At 36.0% G+C, this 18,472-nt stretch overlaps 1 protein-coding gene across 15 annotated transcripts in view; it reads right to left on the bottom strand.

Moving 5' to 3' along the window:
* The window catches only part of LOC106666962 (serine/threonine-protein kinase MARK2-like), a 120,750-nt gene that overhangs the window by 58,326 nt on the left and 43,952 nt on the right, over window positions 1–18,472 (bottom strand). For 4 of the 15 annotated variants that reach the window (XM_014394510.2, XM_014394511.2, XM_014394509.2 and 1 more), the window contains exon 1: window positions 3,963–4,975. The exons of 7 other annotated variants lie outside the window; for them this stretch is intronic. In XM_014394510.2, coding sequence (XP_014249996.1) covers window positions 3,963–4,901 — 939 coding nt within the window. In that variant the 5' untranslated portion in view covers window positions 4,902–4,975. Of the gene's footprint in view, window positions 1–3,962; window positions 4,976–18,472 lie in introns of those variants that run through there. 4 more of the 15 variants (XM_014394512.2, XM_014394514.2, XM_014394513.2 and 1 more) reach the window with 2 other exon arrangements.

Below are 18,472 nucleotides of genomic sequence, written 5' to 3' on the forward strand. Positions count from 1 at the left end.
GATGGGATCTGCTTGAAATTGCTCCCAATGCCAATTTCAGAGCCGTTCCATAAAAAAGAATCTGGATTTCAAACAAGGTCCTTATTATGCGACAGTTGGAACGGTTAAAATAACTAAAATATCAGTTGTGATATCAAAATTGCTGCATTACAAAAAGAAAGCCGGCACAAGACAAATTTGCAAACAAGAATCTTCAGTCTTATCAAGGAAAAATTTCCAACGAATTAATCTTCCTTAAATAATTGTAAGCGCATCACAAATGAAACTTAAGGAATCAGAGGGAATTACATAACTTTAAAAAAATTTGCTGTTATCTGTTAAAAAGATAATTTTAAAACTGAAGACAAATGTCGAGGGAAACAATCAAACGAAAAAAGCATTTATTCGCTTCTAGAAAATTAAATGGTTTTGATATAAAGTTGGTAAAAGTCCATTTATCTTTCGAAGCAAATGGAAATATATATTACACGTAATGTTTGTTTTAACATGGAATTTGACCAGGGGGGGAAAGACTAGCTTTCAATGCCAAAACCTCTCTTCAAAAAAGTTTTAAATAAATACGGAAGCAATTGATGATACACAATAGACCCATTACAGTCGGAAAGTATCCGAGTAAGCTAATTTCGCGTTAGGCTATATATAAAGATATTATAAATAAACTGTGATATTTTTGTACGAGGAGTAAAACCCGTCTCATAGTGGCGCGCTCCACACAGACCCAGAGAGGTACAGTACAACTTTCTCACACAGAAAAATTCACCATCTATTTCTGGGCAGTTGTCTTTGGCTGGTTAATTTAAAAACTGGTCAATTGATATTTGTTCGTTCATGAAACTCCGTTTCTATTCTACGATCATATTCAGTGTATAATTTTAGTCAGACAGTGATTGATGGCAAATGAAAATCACTCTCCTAAATTACCATAATCGACGGGAATTTCACATTTTGAAAAGGAGTCCACCAACCAAGATGTCAAAGTCATTTTCGTTTACCTTGGCCCAGCGAAAGGGATCTAGAAAATAGAGGCCAAGAATACTGACGAAATGTAAACAAGGAAGGATAGGGATATTCCTGGAAGTTCGAAGTTCAAATTTCTGTTTGGGCCAACGGCTGACCGATTCGGCAACGATGACCCAAGGGATCCTCCGTATGGGCATACTTTAACCTTTCAAAAGTTAAGTGATAAAATTATTTTCATTTAAAATCATGAACTATGAGGGGTTTCTTTTCTTTCACAGATCGCATATATATTTCATCCCGCTGGTTGCCGATGATTTTTACTAACGGTATCGATATTTTTTCAGGGTGTTTTATTTAGGTCAGGGAAGAAAAAAATCGATTACAACTAACCCGAGAACGATAAGTGGCAGGCCTCCAGAGATATTTCATTACAAAATTTGACCCTTTGTACGATGATAAATATTGTCATTGGCTCTATTCGGTCAAGGATCTTTTTGTTTGTTTCATTACGAAGATCGTTGTTATTAATCAGAGATGCACTTTTTCGCGAGAATGCTGCAATAGCTAAACTGCAGATATGCAATTCATGATGATAATTAATAAATTGATAGAACGAGGATAATGGTTTATCATTTTGTGCCAGAGTTGTTCAAGTTATAACTCTTGAGCAGGGTTTAAAAAACCTTCAAGATTAAGTAAAATACGTCGTTTCACATACAGCGATAGGTCAACCGAACACTCGAGATAAACCGACTCCGATGGCAAACAAATTTGATAAACTTAGAAGCATTGTGATAAACACTCGACTAGACCCTTTCAGCCTAACAATCTGTCAAATTCTGAAGTTTTCTTTAAAACATTTTAACAATTACAAATCGCGTGTTTGGAATGCAAATATAGTTTTCAATAAGAGAGGCAGGTGATGATTTATAATAGTAACTATTCACCACATAAATCATAATGGCAATCTAACTCAAAAAACCATGTCAGTTTTAACTCAAACTGAAAACCTCTTGCTCCAATTATGTAATACAGTAAATTAGAGTGTGAATGTATTGATCTGACTTAAACAGGACCTTGGCCTGGCAACACCTTACAAGTTGTCAAAGCGTCAAGCTTTTTAAGAAAAGCCATTTGAACTTTTATAATTTCTCTTGCTCAGTTCCCACAACACAACGGACTTTTAAACGCCAGTTAAAGGTCGTAATTAAACGGTTAGTGAGACAAACAAGTTCGTATTAGTCCTAATTGCTCTTTACTATGATACAAACACATCCGATCCAATTCCCTCAATTAAGACCCTCTTTAAAATTCGGAGTCGAGCACAGTTCGATTATCGCGGAGTGGCAAAATTTTTCCAAAATACATCAGAAACCGGTCGTTGTAACAAACATAACGCGCCTAAACAGTCGTAAAACAAGCCGGAATTCCAGTGTTTGGCCTTGCCGCATCAGACTCCAGAGGAAACGGACTTGGTGCCATCTGCTTTTTCCCCCCCTCGAGCAAAACTAATTTGAAGGAAAGCGTGCATCATCTGTGATAGTAAGACGATTTTTTCATCAGGCCAATGATGTAAACCATTTCCAGAATATGCCATGACAAATATAGACGAATTATTATACACACGTCCTCTTCACCTTACATATGTACCAAATTTTCAAGGGTGAATCTACCGTAAGTTCTACATTTAGGGAAAATACATTTAGTAAATGAAAATTTCTGTTAAAGTAGAAATAAAATAGCTGACCTCCCTTACACGTCTTATAGCAATTCTATCTCCAACCGTTGTTGGCCTAATCAATATTTGTGTTTCTTTCAGTAAGGTCATCCCAAACAAGGAGTCAGATGGTTAAGATAAAAATGTTTATGTGATAAACTGATAACATTTTTTAGATAAGTCCGGTTAGTTGCAATTAAAACTCAATTTGCCTTTTGATTTTAGCTAATATACTTAATTAGCATTTAAGGTCAAAGTTTAACCAATGTTTCCAAATACGTCCATTTGCAGTCTATTGATGTTGGTTTCCAAAAAAAGATGGACAGTATAAAACTTGCAAGTTATATTCTTATATGCAAGTATTCTAATTTTTGTTGATTTCTTGTACGTTCAAATATGAACCCACGATCAAGGAACTCTTAATTGTTTTGTTTTAAGTAATTTTTCCTTAAGACGTAAGATGTTTCTGACTATCAACAAGTATTTTAATAGTTTTATATATCCCATATAAAAACAAATCAACAAAGGAAAAACCCCAATCAACGCAGAAATCTGAATATTCATATCAAAAATATTATATTTCCACTGTCTCATTACTTTATGTAGTAAACTGTATAATAAACATATTAACATTCAGGATTACACGGCAATCGTGTTATATTTAATGTGCCCATAAATAAGCTAGTTTTCAAATCAATTAAACATTTCCCGAGTGTATTAATTATATTTACTGTTGTTAGAACAATTTTAATTATAATTCAATGTTTTAATCTACAATAGAATGCCTCAGACGGAGTCTAATGTTGGCTCCAGGCCCAAACATGAATACATTCACATCACCTGGTTACTTTTGTTTCGAGACTACCAATCCATGCCATACTAATCGGTTGGATTTCAATAGTTGCCGTTTAAATTATTGAATTTGCCGTTTATTTATTTTTGTGACTCCTGTAAATGGATTTTAAACAACAGTACTTGCAAAAAACAATCATAGTTTGGAAACTTGCGAGGAAAAGAACGGTTTATTACACTATAAATATGTGCTGAAATTTTAATTGTAAAAGTTAATTAAGAACGAGAAATCAAATAGGTACAGTTGTTAAATTTTGACCGATTTATTGTATTATCTTGATGGATTCGTTTGTACTAATTCTGAAACTGTTCTGAAAAGCTGAAAGTATAACTATAGGGACTGTGCGTATTACAAATTTAAAATAAAAGAAGCTTTTTTAATCTTTCTTCCAGGAGCAAAAAAACTTTTTAAAAAAATAAATTTATCTCCTACCTGAACTATTTGCGGTTTGATGAGCTTGACGACGTTTGGATGCTGCTGGACGGTAACGTACTCTCGTTTTTTTCGTGCGGTCTGTTGTTGGCCGTCCTTGTAACTTTTGAGGGTAACCGGCCCCTTTTTGTTGACCGCGGCCGATTTTACAGGGGGTGGAGCTTTTTCCGGAGGCGTGGTAGGTTTTTTCTTGAATATCGACAGCCAGCTTAGTTTACCCTTATCCTGGGATTTTTTCTTCGACTTTTCCCCGTCCAAATCCAGTTTAAGCGGTTTCATTTTCAGTGTTTCTGAATCTTTGAGCTTTTTCAATTGACTCTCCACCATCGTGAGCTCGTTGAGATGGGATTCTATCATCGTCATCGGATCACCGTACATGACAACGTTTTCCTCGTTGGGCTCCCAAACGTTTTCTGCCGGGATGACCTTGAACCTGGTGTTTTTGATTACGACTTTGGGAGGGTTTTCGTCCAATTTGATTTTAACAGAATGATTTTTTGGTTTCGGAGGGGGCGGGGCCGCTACGGCACCAGTCTCGTCCCCGGGCTGTTCCTCGATTATCGTGTTTAGGGATGTGTGCTCTGATAATTTTAAGACTACCTCCTCTTTTTGCAATTTGTCTTCTTCCTCATCGGGCATGCTCTCATCTCGTTGTACTGCCTCACTTCCCCCCGTTTCCTCGGTTTCTTCTGTTTCAACCGACACCGGCCCGTTCTCCACAGGTTTCGGGATTTCCACTAACTGGACGCTGCATTTTCCGTCGTTCTCCTCGACCACGACTACGTCGTCCATCTGTGGCGAGGTCTCATCTTCCAAATCGACGGACGTGTTTGCCGACGGCGTCTTCTTAATCCACTGGTCCCAGGTTTTCGGGCTGGATATGCCGATAAGACGGGGTGACGAAGCTTTGGTCACTTTCTCCACGTTCTCTTCCTCCATCGCATTTCAACCTGGAAAATTGCCACAGAACAATACACACGACAGCCGGCCGAATGACTGACTGAGAGCGTAGAGGCCTTGGCGAGATAACAAGTGTGTGCGAGCGAGAGTGGGGACCGAATCACGTGGGCTCCATCTTCGACTCCCACTTTTAGGAATGCCGTCACACGCTGGACAATTAACCCATTTACATCTGCATCGACTCCAGCACGAAAATGGCCAACGGTAAAAAAAAAAAAAAATGGACACTGCCATTCACTGACGACGACAACAACAACAAACACAAACAAACGACGCGAGCACGGAATTCTGCGGGAGTCGGACAAGGACTAAGCAAAGGGGTCTTTTTTCCTTGCGCAATACATAAACAGCCTCACATCCACTCCAAGGTCGCAGAAGCAAAATATATATGTTCGACATTAACAGCAAATCATTTCTAAGCTATCAACATAGGTGGACACATTTATGGAATGGCATAAGCAGATTAGCCCATTCGTGAATATTTTCAGTATCATATATCATCATCACATTGTTTAATTTAAGTGAATAGTTGTTCATTACAAATTCCTATTAATAATACAATGAATAACTCAACGATTGACATAATTTTTCAATATGACAAATCTCATTATCTTCTGCGATATCGGACAACTGCTAAATAATCCATAAAATAATTCTAGTGTCGACATAATTTGGAAATATGTAGCAAGATTTAAACAAAATCTTTCGTATTTACGTTTGAAGAATTAACTCAGAACGAAATATACAAAGTATATGTATAAAAAATTAATAATAATTTTTAAATTAATTGAACATATGTTGTATGGCGCCAAAACAGATATAAACCACTAGGGAATCAAATGAAATACAACACACCTTAGATACACGATGGTCATTGTGTTCAAACCATTTAAATGCAAAACACGCCAAGTATTGTTATGCGTTCACACCAACGATTTTATTTTTTACAAGGTGAACCACGTGCCACGGATCTTTCCGTTGGTACCTGCGAAATTTGTGGAGGTAAACCAGATTCGTATTGAATGTGTTATCATTCAAATTTACAATAACATCCTTACGTAATGGAGTTAACATAATTTTCGACTTGAAACATCTTTAGCTTCCAACGGCTTCGACTACCAAAGTGAAACCTGATCTTTGGGTTTGAATATATTACCTTGGGTTATTCTCCAATTTGTGAAATTTTATATGGTTGAGGTTAATGGAATTACAAGCGCACTAAGTGATACTGGCATTTCAAAGATGGCAATAAACATTCAGCTCTCTCTCTTTTCTCTTTACTTTTGAGCAAAAATATTTTTATATCTCTTGTCAGCAGAAGTTGATATTTCAACTTAATGGCTAATTTAAATCGTTATACTGGTTTAGTACATTTGTTTTTGTGCTGTTGTGTATGAATTAATGGCAGTGTATGAATAATAAGCAACCGATAATAACTATAACTATACATATTTTTAGTTCTAATTTAATATATTTCATTTCATAACTTGCTTCCCAAGAAATTCATCGGCATTCGATTTCCAACTTAATAAGGCAAATTAAATTAACCAATTGTTAGTTTATTCAAGCCCAAGGAATTACATAAACATGCACGACATATTTACCAAACATTTTCCAATCGCGGACGATCAATTTATAACATTGATTTTATTTATTTTATTTTGCAATTCCATGAATCTGACGTACATCTATAAAGAAAGATCAAAATTCAGCCTTGAAAATCTAATCACAACTAGACGCATTGTCCGGGCGTTTGGTTATTTTCCGGCTCCTTGACGGTAACCAGGCAGTGAAACAATCGAGCAATCATGCCGTTTAATTTCCAAGGCTACATACGTTTTATTGACCCAAAAACCAAAAGAATCAACAGTTGGGAGTACAGAAACGGTCACAAAAACAATTTTTTTTAAATTTCAGACTTCATAAGTACAATAATAAGTATATTTTGAAGAAAAAAAAGTCTCGAGGAATATCGAGTACTCTGTGGGGAGTGAAATTGACCAGACTTGTTTGTTTGTATCGGGTGGTGTTTATGTTAATTTAATGGAATAAATATAATGTATTAGCGTGAAAGGATGGGGGTGCTTAACCCCGCCCGAAGGAATATCGAGTACTCTGGGATGAGTGTATGAGGTCTGGAGACTAAACGTTATTACCAAGAATGGAATGGGTTGACCCCGCCCCGAGGAATATAGGAATATAGAGTACTTTGGGGTGAATGTATGACATCTGGAGAAAAGAGTGGGTTGGACACCGCCCCGAGGAATATTGAATTATCAGGGTGAGTAAATTTCATATAACCGGACTTCTATGTATGTATCAGGTGTTGTTTATGTTAATTTACTGGAATGAATTTATTAGCAAAAATGTTGAGGGTTGCTTAAACTCGTCCCGAGGTGGGAGTGTAAGTGACCAGTCTCCTATGTTTGTATCACGTGGTGTTGTATAAATCTGTATGTTTACAGTCTATTCTGTAGCTGGCAACCTGAGGTACAAATGAGAGGTTAGCATGTTAGCATCAACTCAACTTTCATACAAAAGCAAAGAGTCAGTGACAGACCGAGACGCTCAAACGGCTGCAGCTAAACGAAACGAGTGGAAGATCAGAAAACAGGGAAAACACACTGAGGGCCGGCGATAACAACCTCAGCCGTCGTCAACCTATAAAACTCCCACATTATATACAAGTATATATTTTAAAACGAATTTTAATGAAGGGTAAAAGTTTGCCAAGGTTTTAATTAATATTATTTTCCTTTTTAATTATCAAAATTACATACACTACATGATTGTATTCAAAAAGACAGGCTATGACTATATTTCTAATCTTCTGTAGTCTAAAAGTGTTTTAGACTTGAAAATATACGTGATAAAAAAAAAGACAAGCACAGATGCTTAATGGAGAAGAAATAATTTAAATAACAACAATAAACGTTCAGATCTTTCAAAATGGAATGTCTATCGAGACGTTTCCTAAATTGAAACTGTCTTAGTAGCATTAGCACGCCATCTAGAAGAAACAGGCAACAACAGATGTAATACGACAAGAGCATAATCTTTCGTGATAACCCCGGACCAACCCCCCTATCTATTACGACTATCGAAACAAAAAGATATAAGCATACAAATAAAAAGAGTAGAAGGCTATCTGGCAGATTCAACCTGAATGAACAATGATTTGTTGAGAATGAACTATGTCGGATCAGCGGTCTGATCATAAAATGCGTTGAATCACTAGATTTTTTTCTTCTGGCAAAAGGGTAAAAATGCGTCCTGATGCGAATTATTCATTACAATAGAAATATGTTCAATAGGGTTCCAGCTTATTCTGTAACTACCTGATGATCATTAATTTATTATTATTAGTCATGAGTTTATTATATAGACCCTTATTTGTTAATTTTAATTAAAGGAAAGCTATAAAATCGGTTCCGTGACCGTCCACGTTATGGTCACTTATGGCCCATCCAGAAAAGTACACCATCGTTTCACATCACACAGAAAATTTCCTCGCTCTCCCGTATGTAAATTATTTACTAAATGTCATTGTAATAATGTTTTTAAAAATCGTAAAAAAATAGCACGAAACACAAATCTAGATTTATGTACGAAGTCGCCTTCATTTCAAAAAGAAAGTTTATTCCAAATGCATTTACCAGGCTGACAAGAGGGTTTTTGTCACTACAAATCTGGAAGAATTGTGTACGGCTTGTGGCCACTGCTGGCTTTTGACGAGTTATCAGAAACCGTGTCAATTCTAGCCCATTCAAAGGTCCAGAAGAGATTTCACAAGAGCGCTTGTCCCGTTATACGATGTTACATAAAAGACTTTCCCTTACTCTATTTCCCTCCTTCATTGTATTCAACATTATCTACTTTTATTATACTTTTCTTATTGTCGATTTCTTTTGTGAATTCACCGGTAGTTTTTTTCCTTCAGTGCTGACTTTCACCATATAAAAATTATTTACAGTGAGAAATGAAACAGTTTCTAAGCTATTTAGACAAATCATAGATAAAACCATGGAAATCGAGGTATTTGGTCAGATGGAGTAACCAATCAAGTGTGTGTTTTTTTGCATAATCACGATGGTAAATGAAATGGCACTATGACATAAATAATCAATATTCAGACTAAGGGGAGAGCACTCTCAACAATTTTTCTTAAATAAAGAAAACAGGTGGAATATTAATCATCATTCAACACCTTGGGATATCGTCACTGAGCACACCCCTCGCCACGATAAAGGCACACTGTAGTTGATTTAAAAATCACCGAATAGAGACTAATCTGAGGGAAAACTTTTCTATTTAATGCATTGCGTGCCTGGCTATATGATAGGAAGGGGAATTGAGCCCGGGGACAAAATGAAATGTTTACCGGACACGCGAACTGTGTAATACTCGACGCACACAAATCTAAAAAGTGGCGATAATCCTTGGCTTTCGGCGGTCGAATAAAAGAACAGAAAACCGCTGTCGAAAATACACACATACATCCCACCTCCTCCTATATCCCTGGAAATAGCCCTGGACCTTTTCTATTTGCCAACGTCTATTTCCAGAGGCTTATTTGAGCAGAAGATTGCTCTTGAAAATAAGGAATTTCGGAGGTAAAGGTTAAATAAATTAAGTTTAAAATTTCAACTGGATTCTTGTTTAAAATAAATTTGTAACTTCAAATCCAAAGAGGGAAAAGATTATTCAGTTGTATTAATAATACCTTAAATAATTGCCATCATCATTGTGACCGTCTATTAGAGCTGCGTGCTACTGGTCAGACAAGCTGGACTAACGCCAACATAAATTTTAATGGTAATCTATGCTTTTATCGTATATTTTTAGTTAGAACTTATGAGTCAAAAAAGAAACAGTATTGTACATCGACGGAAATGAATTGACACTTGGGGAAAAACAGGAACGCATAAAAGTCCGAGAGAGATGATGTTTAAAACATGCTCGCAAGTCAATAAAATTGACAAATATTTGTACAATATTGTTACATTAAAAAAAAATTAATGTTAATTATAAAAACATACAAACAAATGTTGAGGTGGGGTGAGTATGTCAATTTACTTTTTGTAAAGGATGATTCTACTCACAACTGTTTTTAATAACAACCCGGACGAGCATTAAACGATGGTGGTCAATTTTATGAAAGAGTAGCTTTATTTATAAGTCCATTAGGTTTCGTGGTCCGATTGACCAAATAAATTCTTTCAATTAATTAAACTTTATGTAAGGTATTGGTTGAGATAAAAGTCAGTGTCACGAGCGGGATCGAACCCACGACCTTCGGCACAATACGCCGCTGCTCTAACCACTTGAGCTATCGTGACTTCGATCCACTCGGACACCAACTTCCCATCTCCTATTTATAATTTGTAATTAAAAACCTTTGTGAAGTGATTCATGGCCGGTCGACGTTTATTGTCGTATTGAGATAGTAGCGTATTCCATATTGGGTATATTCAATGAAAGTGAAAGGGATAATGCGATGGCTTGAAGCAATGAATCCTCTGTGGTAGTGATATTTTTTTAAGGCGTCTGGATCCGTTTTATTGTTCACAACTGCCAGAAAAGTGTCCTTAAAAGTAGGGATTGTGTTAAATCCCCATCGAAAGAGGGTAAATTTTTTGATAGTTAAACGCATGAACGAGTTGGTGAACAATCAATGCGCGTTGTTTTATTGGGTTGAAAAGTATATTTATTATACTTATATATATTTTCCTTGCAGAATTCATCATAGTATATAAATTAGAAGATCTTTTTAGAGCGATTTGCAATAACGTATGGTTATTAATGTACAAGTATCGACCACTTTTTCTCTCACGAACACTCTGGATCAAGGTAGGGTCTAGAAGAAAAAATCAAATTCAGTTGTTACTGCCAAGCTTTCGACCTATTATAAAGTCGTCATCAGATCAAAACCATCTTAAATATGTTTATGGATTGACATATTTAAGTTTTTAACAGGCGATCTCAAATTTCCTTGAAGACCGACTAAGTCCTAACATTGCCAAGGGCTATAACATTAAACTCTCAATGGCTGAATAACAAAAAACAAAAAAAATGGGATATATAAAAAACTACAATTTACGAACAATACAAGAGCTAAACGATAATAAATTATTGATTGTAAAGGTGAAAGTTCTAGTTTATCAAAGGGGCATGTAAAAAACCCATAGGCTATCATTTCCTTTATTTTTTTTTTACAACAATTTCGTCAGTTGACACGATCAAAGATTTACCCAGTGGTGCAGTGCTTTGAAACCATACGCAAAACTCATGAGACAAATAAGGCACGAGTCTAAGACGATGTCAGGAAAACACGACAAAACACATTGTAAACGAAAAATGTAAATAGAGAAATGTATAAATCTTGGGGACTTATTCCTAAAGATATCCCAATTTCTTCGATTTTTATTATAATTAGAAAAATCCGTACCAAAGCTGACTCGTTGTTTTATTAGTACTATTGCCAAAATAAAGTTAAATAAATAATAAAGATATAGGCAAAACTGCCATGTGAAATGTTATTTTGCCTATATCTACATATCTATATTTGTTTAATTTAAGCAATTTTAAGCTGGGTCAAATGAAAAAAATAACTTAAAACATTTGGCATACGAGATTTTCTACAATATGGACTTTTTATAACGCAATCGTGTCGTGAATATAATGTAAAATTCTTAATATAAAGGAGAATAATAGCATATGTTATGGAAAACGACAAAAATCCTAATCAATATCGAGAAACCAGCCATGCATATAATCAAACTTTTTATATCCATTTAACTTTTTGTAACTTGACCTCCAAACACGGCCAGTGCCTAAACTATGAAGCAACGGAGAAAAATAGCTGCAACGAAAGAAAATGGAAAATGGGGTGAAACTGTAGTTTCGATACGGGATAACGGTAATAGAAGAAAGGCACGAGGATTTTATAATCTTGATATCTCGGCCGCGCGGTGGTGGAAGCAACTTACAGCTTCTTTACGTCGACCACAGAGGGCATTGAAACGTTCAAGCAACTCTACTATATTAATTTGAAATATATATTTAATGTTTTTCTAATCAAGAGATGATTCGGAACCAGAATGTGTCTCCTCTTAGGTAGTCGATATGTACAACATAAATGATAATGTTCTCAAGCATAGTTCAATCTTGCAAAGGTAACCAATATGTCCCATCCATATTATACGTACGTGTTCCATGTTATAATTTTTTTACCATATGTCGTAAAAGTTCTTTAATCTTTAAAGGTAAAAGGGTACCTCCATCAAAAATACAATAGCCCAGTTTTGACCTTTTGACTTTTCCCCTTTTCCCGTTTATGGCAGTCTGGTTACTTCAGAACGTCAAAATCTATTTAGTTTAAATGATTCGTTGATTTACTTGGTCAGAATGAAGACGAAGACATCTTATAAAATCCGTTTTTCCACAAGAAAAAATTGCTTCAGACATAATTGTTGTTCTCGGCTCGGAAAATGTAATGCAAAATCACGTCTTAGAATAAAAAAAAAAAAGATTGGGTCAGAATGAATAAGTACAATATAAACTAAAAAACATGTCCGCAACTAGCAGAATGGTGGGAATTCTACATATCAGAAGAAGAAAAAATTGATTGTGCTATCAAATTTGATTGATAAGAACAATTATGACATTATGCCAACATAGCTCCTTCGGCGATAATGAAGATAACGATTTGTCTTAAAAATTTAAATCAGAGAAATATCTGAAAATGACAATTATGACTAATTTTTACATCATACTTGGTAACTTTTCTTGAATCCGAAGGTAATCCTAGTTTCGTTGGTTGTAGGAATTAGCAAAGGCTCTAATTAGCAGCGATATTTGGCCGGATGCTTACATGCGGGTAGGTTGGAATGCATCGTAAAACGGTCTATGACACTTCGCTTCCCCGATTAGTTGACCGACGGCTGTTTGCCTTTTGGTATCGTAACTTAGACCGCCAGTTGATTTACTGGCCTCGTTCGATTGATGTCAGCTTGTAAAAACATTAGCGTCATCCTGCAGCACAATCAAAAGCCACCGAGAAGCAAATCACGTCCGACTAATTAGCAAAAGGGCAACAATCATTTTTCAAACGGCCAACAACAAAACATTGTCCTGACCGAAACAAATGGGAATGATTAGTTAGAAATCTATAGAAAAGCTTATTGAATAAGCAGCATTTAAAATCTTTTTTAAAAATACGGTCATACTCGATTGTTTTTGCTTCATTAACTTTTGAAAATCATTCATTTAAATAAAACTGTAACCCCATGCCAAGTAGATTTTAGGCTTATAAGCAACCGTTCAAACTATTGTTATACTTTTATTTATTTGTTGTTTATGTGGAGGTTTTTCATTTGTTATTTATATGGAGTTATTATAATAAATTAAGATACCAAAAAAAAGATACCAAAAAAGATACCTTTGTTTTTATTTATTTTTCATAATAACTAGGTATAAAGACATAAAACACAACAACATTAATAACACGTTGTTTACCTTTTTAGTGTTTCTAATCCTTTTACACTCTTTACATAGAATAAAGAAAATCATTTCATTCATCCCTTTCAAAGCCAACTTGTCAAGTGAGTTGTTTTTTGAAATTGTTTTCTTTGGTGAAACAATAAATTTGAGTAAAAAATATTCTTTTTCTTGGTCTAAGCGGTTTAAGGCCAAGAATAGCATGGTTTCTACACGTCCCGTATTAGCATCAGGTTCTCTACTACTGGAGAAGCATCGAGTACAAAGGTAACTATTCGGAAATCAGCATCTCGCTCGGGCTGCTTGAACCACGTGTGACGGATTGGTTTATGGCAATCATATGACCCGGACCTTGTAAGAAGACGAAGAGAACGCTTTGATGCGTTCTTCCATGCCAACAGTCAGTTATGGTAAGGAGTGGAATCAACGTCCATTCCCGTACCGAACCGGACGGATCCGTGACTGCACTAATGTATATTGTTCTTCTGAAAGCTGTGGTCCTATTTTATTGGGAAACTTCGGATTAATGCTCGATTGCATGTAGCTCGAGTTGTCGCCTATTGCCTGGAGGATTAAGGATTACCACAATGAATTGGCCAGAACGTTCTCCTGATATGAATCCTATATAACTCTTATGACCCTTAACAGTGGGTTAGACATCGTTCGCCGCCTCAAACAAGCGTTCAACAGCCCCAAAGTTTGAAACAAACAACAAAATACGAGAGGCCAGTTTTTGTGTGTAAATATTTGTGTTTCAATAAGAGAATTTCAATTTCAACAAGCATATGTCCAGACATTTGCTGTTTTCATGATGAAAACTCATCCATAATCATGTATTGTTAATTATCACCAATATTGATATATTTGAAGGTAAGAGGATAAAGAAAGGAAGAAACCTTAAAAGGTAAACCTATTTACATTCACTTTATTTAAATGCAGAGGACACTAGTACTGTTCTGACGTCCATACAGATCACTATATTAATATACAACGTGTTCCGCGCCGCGGATCTGTCCGGTAAGACCTGCAAAACCTCCTACATGTATCATATTAACGTAAATGGATTTTACGATGGATAACATCTCTGGCTACAGCACAACTTTAATCCCTACGGGTGATGTGTACGAGTGGTTAATTCAAATGTAGTTTGTTTAATGTACCATTAATCGGCTATGTAAACAAGGAGCAATGAAACATCAGAAAAAGATGACTCAGATAATAATCATATTTTAATAAATTCATCACCAACCTATGTATTTTTTAATCCATATATGTTTAGCAATCATAATTGACCACGTTAATAATTTTAATTAATTAAACTTTTTATCTAAGGTCTGGTTGAAATATATTATATACCTATTTATTAAACAAACTTATAAATGCTAATTGGGACGATACACCTATAACTTAATTCGGTAGGTTTTGTAAATATGGAAGAAAACTGAAACGAGAACTGAATGAAATGTGAAGCTTCTAAAAGCTATACTAAAGCGATTTAAAGATTCAATGTAAAAGATGACAGCAATGCCAAGAAGTAATAGAGTCCGAAAATTATAATGCATTATCATTTATTTATATTATTATTGTGTAAGCGATTGTTTCCAAGAGGAAAAACCGACCCTGTTGCGAATGAACTTCACCTAATTCTTTAGAGAGTGATTACTGCAAATACGACACGTTATGACAAAATCTTGTGGGAATAATACACTTGTTACCAAACTTTCGTGTTACATTAAATTTAATTCCGAAATTGCGACAGATCGCATGCCCTGACTCCCACAATACGTGTTCCTCCCTCTTGCAACCGGTTGCGGCCGATGGTTTTCCACTTTCATTTTCACACTCGGAGAACGATGAAGGACTTTCACCGAATCGCGAAGGCGTAACAAAGCAACAATATGCTTATACGCAAACGCACACCGTATCAAAAGATAACCCATCTTCTAAGCGAAATTACGTCTCGAGTAATAAAACTTTCCCAAACCGTTTTTGTTTTTCCAAATCTCTTCTCAGCATCTTCCCATAAATAACAATTAGGTTTTTCGTTAATTTCTAATATTAATCGGTATATAATTCACACTGATGAGTTAATCTTTTCAATTAAAACAAACATATGCTGTGTAAAACGATGTTTAGTTGTATAATACACATGTATATATGAATTGTTTTGTAGAATGACGAAACTTTCAAGACTGCTCGCGAAAGCCGCACCCCCTACTTGAGTCATGAGTTCGGTTTGTTTTCAAAAAGAATGCAGACATTAAAAATCGAAAAGTAAGACATTCAGCGTCATATGGAAATGGTGTATTACAGGTAGAAAGACTTGTATAGTTAACCTTAGATTTGTATAGACAGACGTCGTCTTCTTTCAATAATTTAAACTTTTTTCTTCTTTCTTACGATGGGTCGGCTCCACACGTCAAATCCAACCCTCGGTGTTTTTGAGAGCAAAAGCCCATTATTAAGTAAGTTGTGTTCGAACCCGGGACCTTTACTTCCCAGTGTTCGACACCGTGTCCACGCCGTAACCGTTGCGGCCACCGACAACCCACAAACTCTTTGTAAACACATCCATTATATTCCCCTAAAACTAGCACTTCAAAGTGATACTGTTGATTGAAATGCTAAATTATAAGAATGGCGCGTGAGGTGTACGAGGCGGTGACATAGGTAGTTTGGTCATTTTGCATTTTGTTCTGTTTATCCTCTTAAGGTGGCCATTCACGATCCCTCCTAGCAGTCCAAACGGAGCGACGCCGTTCCAAAAACCACGTCAATGGCAAAACTGAACTGGCGTGCCCGGCTGTGCCGAATATTCGACCGGTCCAAACTCCATCGCGCCACTCCAAATATCTACGGCGTGACGACGGCATGGCGCGTTCGTGAATGGGAAAACCTGACGTGAGGGTGGGGATTTTGGCGCGCTGGCTTGGTCGTGGATGGGAAAACCCTCGTTTTTTTGGCGCAGTCTCCGTCTTTCTCTCACTGAGCAAACATCTCAGTCGTACATTCTCAAAAAAGTCAAAAACGTTTATTCCTTATTGATAATGACATCCAATCGAGATTTTATTGTTGAGGTGATTGAATTGTATGAAAGTTTACCACGTTTATGAAAATGGTGGACAATGATTATATTACCACGTTAGAAATAAAAGAAATTCGATGCTCAACCAGTTGGTCGACGTTTTCAAAACAAAGAATACAAATGCAACGAGAGATACGGTATTAATAACCCCTAACAATGATCATAAATCGTAGTAGAGAACTTAAGTTCTTTGTAATTCATCCCTGTAGCGAGAAATCGTAATGTGGTTGCCAACCTTTCATGTAATTCTTCATTCTCTCATGACTGTCTTTTGTTTTCTAATCAAGGGGGTAACAAGCTGGAGTAAATATAAATAAGACGTTAATAGTTATTTTTTTGTAAGGTTTTGGTTGAAATGAAAAAATAGTGTCACGAGGGGATTCGAATCCACGACATTCGGCTAAATTCGCCGCTGGGCTAACCACTTGAGCTATCCTGACTTCGATAGTTCGATCCCCCCTTGGGCACCAACTCCCCATTTCAACCTACAACCTTTCGAATTTTCTCTCTTTTTGCCATTTTTTGTGTCGGAGAGGATCGAAGTGACGATAGTTCAAGTGGTAGAGCAGCGGCGTATTTATCCGAAGGACATGGATTCAGATCCCGCTCGTGGGACTAACTTTTTCATTTCAACCAAAACCTTACAAAAAAGATTAAATAATTGAAAGAAGTANCAGTAGCACAAGAAATCGTCATCCATTTTGAGAAGGTAATTCACTGGTTGACGTTCGGAGCGACTGGCTGTAGAGCGGTCGTGAATGCCCCCTCAAATTCCAGGCACTCCATATGGAGCTGTACGCCTTGGTGCGGTTCCATTTGGAGTGATCGTGAATGGCCACCTTTACCTACCAGACATGTTTCGGCTTAAGATTTTCTTCAGTCGAGAGATTCAACTGATAATGGCAAAATGTCAAAAAATCTACCTAAACAGCAAGAACTTGATGCAATTTTTCATTTGATTAAATATTAGTAAAATAATAAACAGGCCACACGCAAAAGCCTAAGTGATCTAAGTGTTAACTCATTAACCTGATAACATTACTGGATCCATTTATTCTCGCTTTTTTCCAGGTGTAATGATTAGTGTCGATAAGTTCAACAAGAGTTCGTCCACTCGCATACGAAACAACACTACCAAAAGTGAACTTAGTTATGGATACTAACTTACAATTATGATACTTGTTGAAAGTATCTAAAATTCTTTTTAAACCAACAGTTTTAACATAGCCTGAATTTATTTGTAATGTGAGAATTCGCGGACCAGAGTAAGGATGTACTACCACCCGCTGAATCCGAAAATATATTATTTTCATACTTTATGAAGGGAATGTTTAACTTTTAAACCACCTAAGCCACTGGCTAGAATAGAATACTAGGCTACGTTATTTAAATTATTTCAAATGAAATAATTAAAACTGGGTAGTTAATCTATTTTTAAATATTACAACTTATGAGACTGAGGTAATTGATTCACATAAAAATAATATGAAATGTTTTTGCCGTATTTCAGCTTGAAACGAGTGATTACAATTTGTACTCGGCATATTTAACTGTGACCTAAGGACATTACGTCAAACGTCTAACGACTGCAGCAAGCAGAATCGACACTTCGACTGACGTATTCCAATTTTTCCTGCTATTGCTGTCTTATAAACTATAAATTAAACTATTTTACTAACTATTTTAAACTATAAAAAAATATAAATCCAAAGAGTATTTCATGGAAACACGCCTATTCGTCCGTTCCGAAGAGTATTATTCACACACACATATATATAGACTGAGTGAAGCAATCTTTATTAATATCGGGTTGTCCGGAAAATAATGCAGGATTTTAAGTTTTCATTAAAAAAAATCTATATAAAATATTCTGTTTACGTTTACAGGATTACTCATTTGTATGAATGTCAACANTTTTGATTAAAGAACATTGCTTTAAAGTAACTAGTTTCTTTTTTTTTGTTTA

Source organism: Cimex lectularius, unplaced genomic scaffold (assembly GCF_000648675.2).
Source record: "Cimex lectularius strain Harlan isolate CLEC.00 unplaced genomic scaffold, Clec_2.1 scaffold189, whole genome shotgun sequence".
Lineage (NCBI taxonomy): Eukaryota > Metazoa > Arthropoda > Insecta > Hemiptera > Cimicidae > Cimex > Cimex lectularius.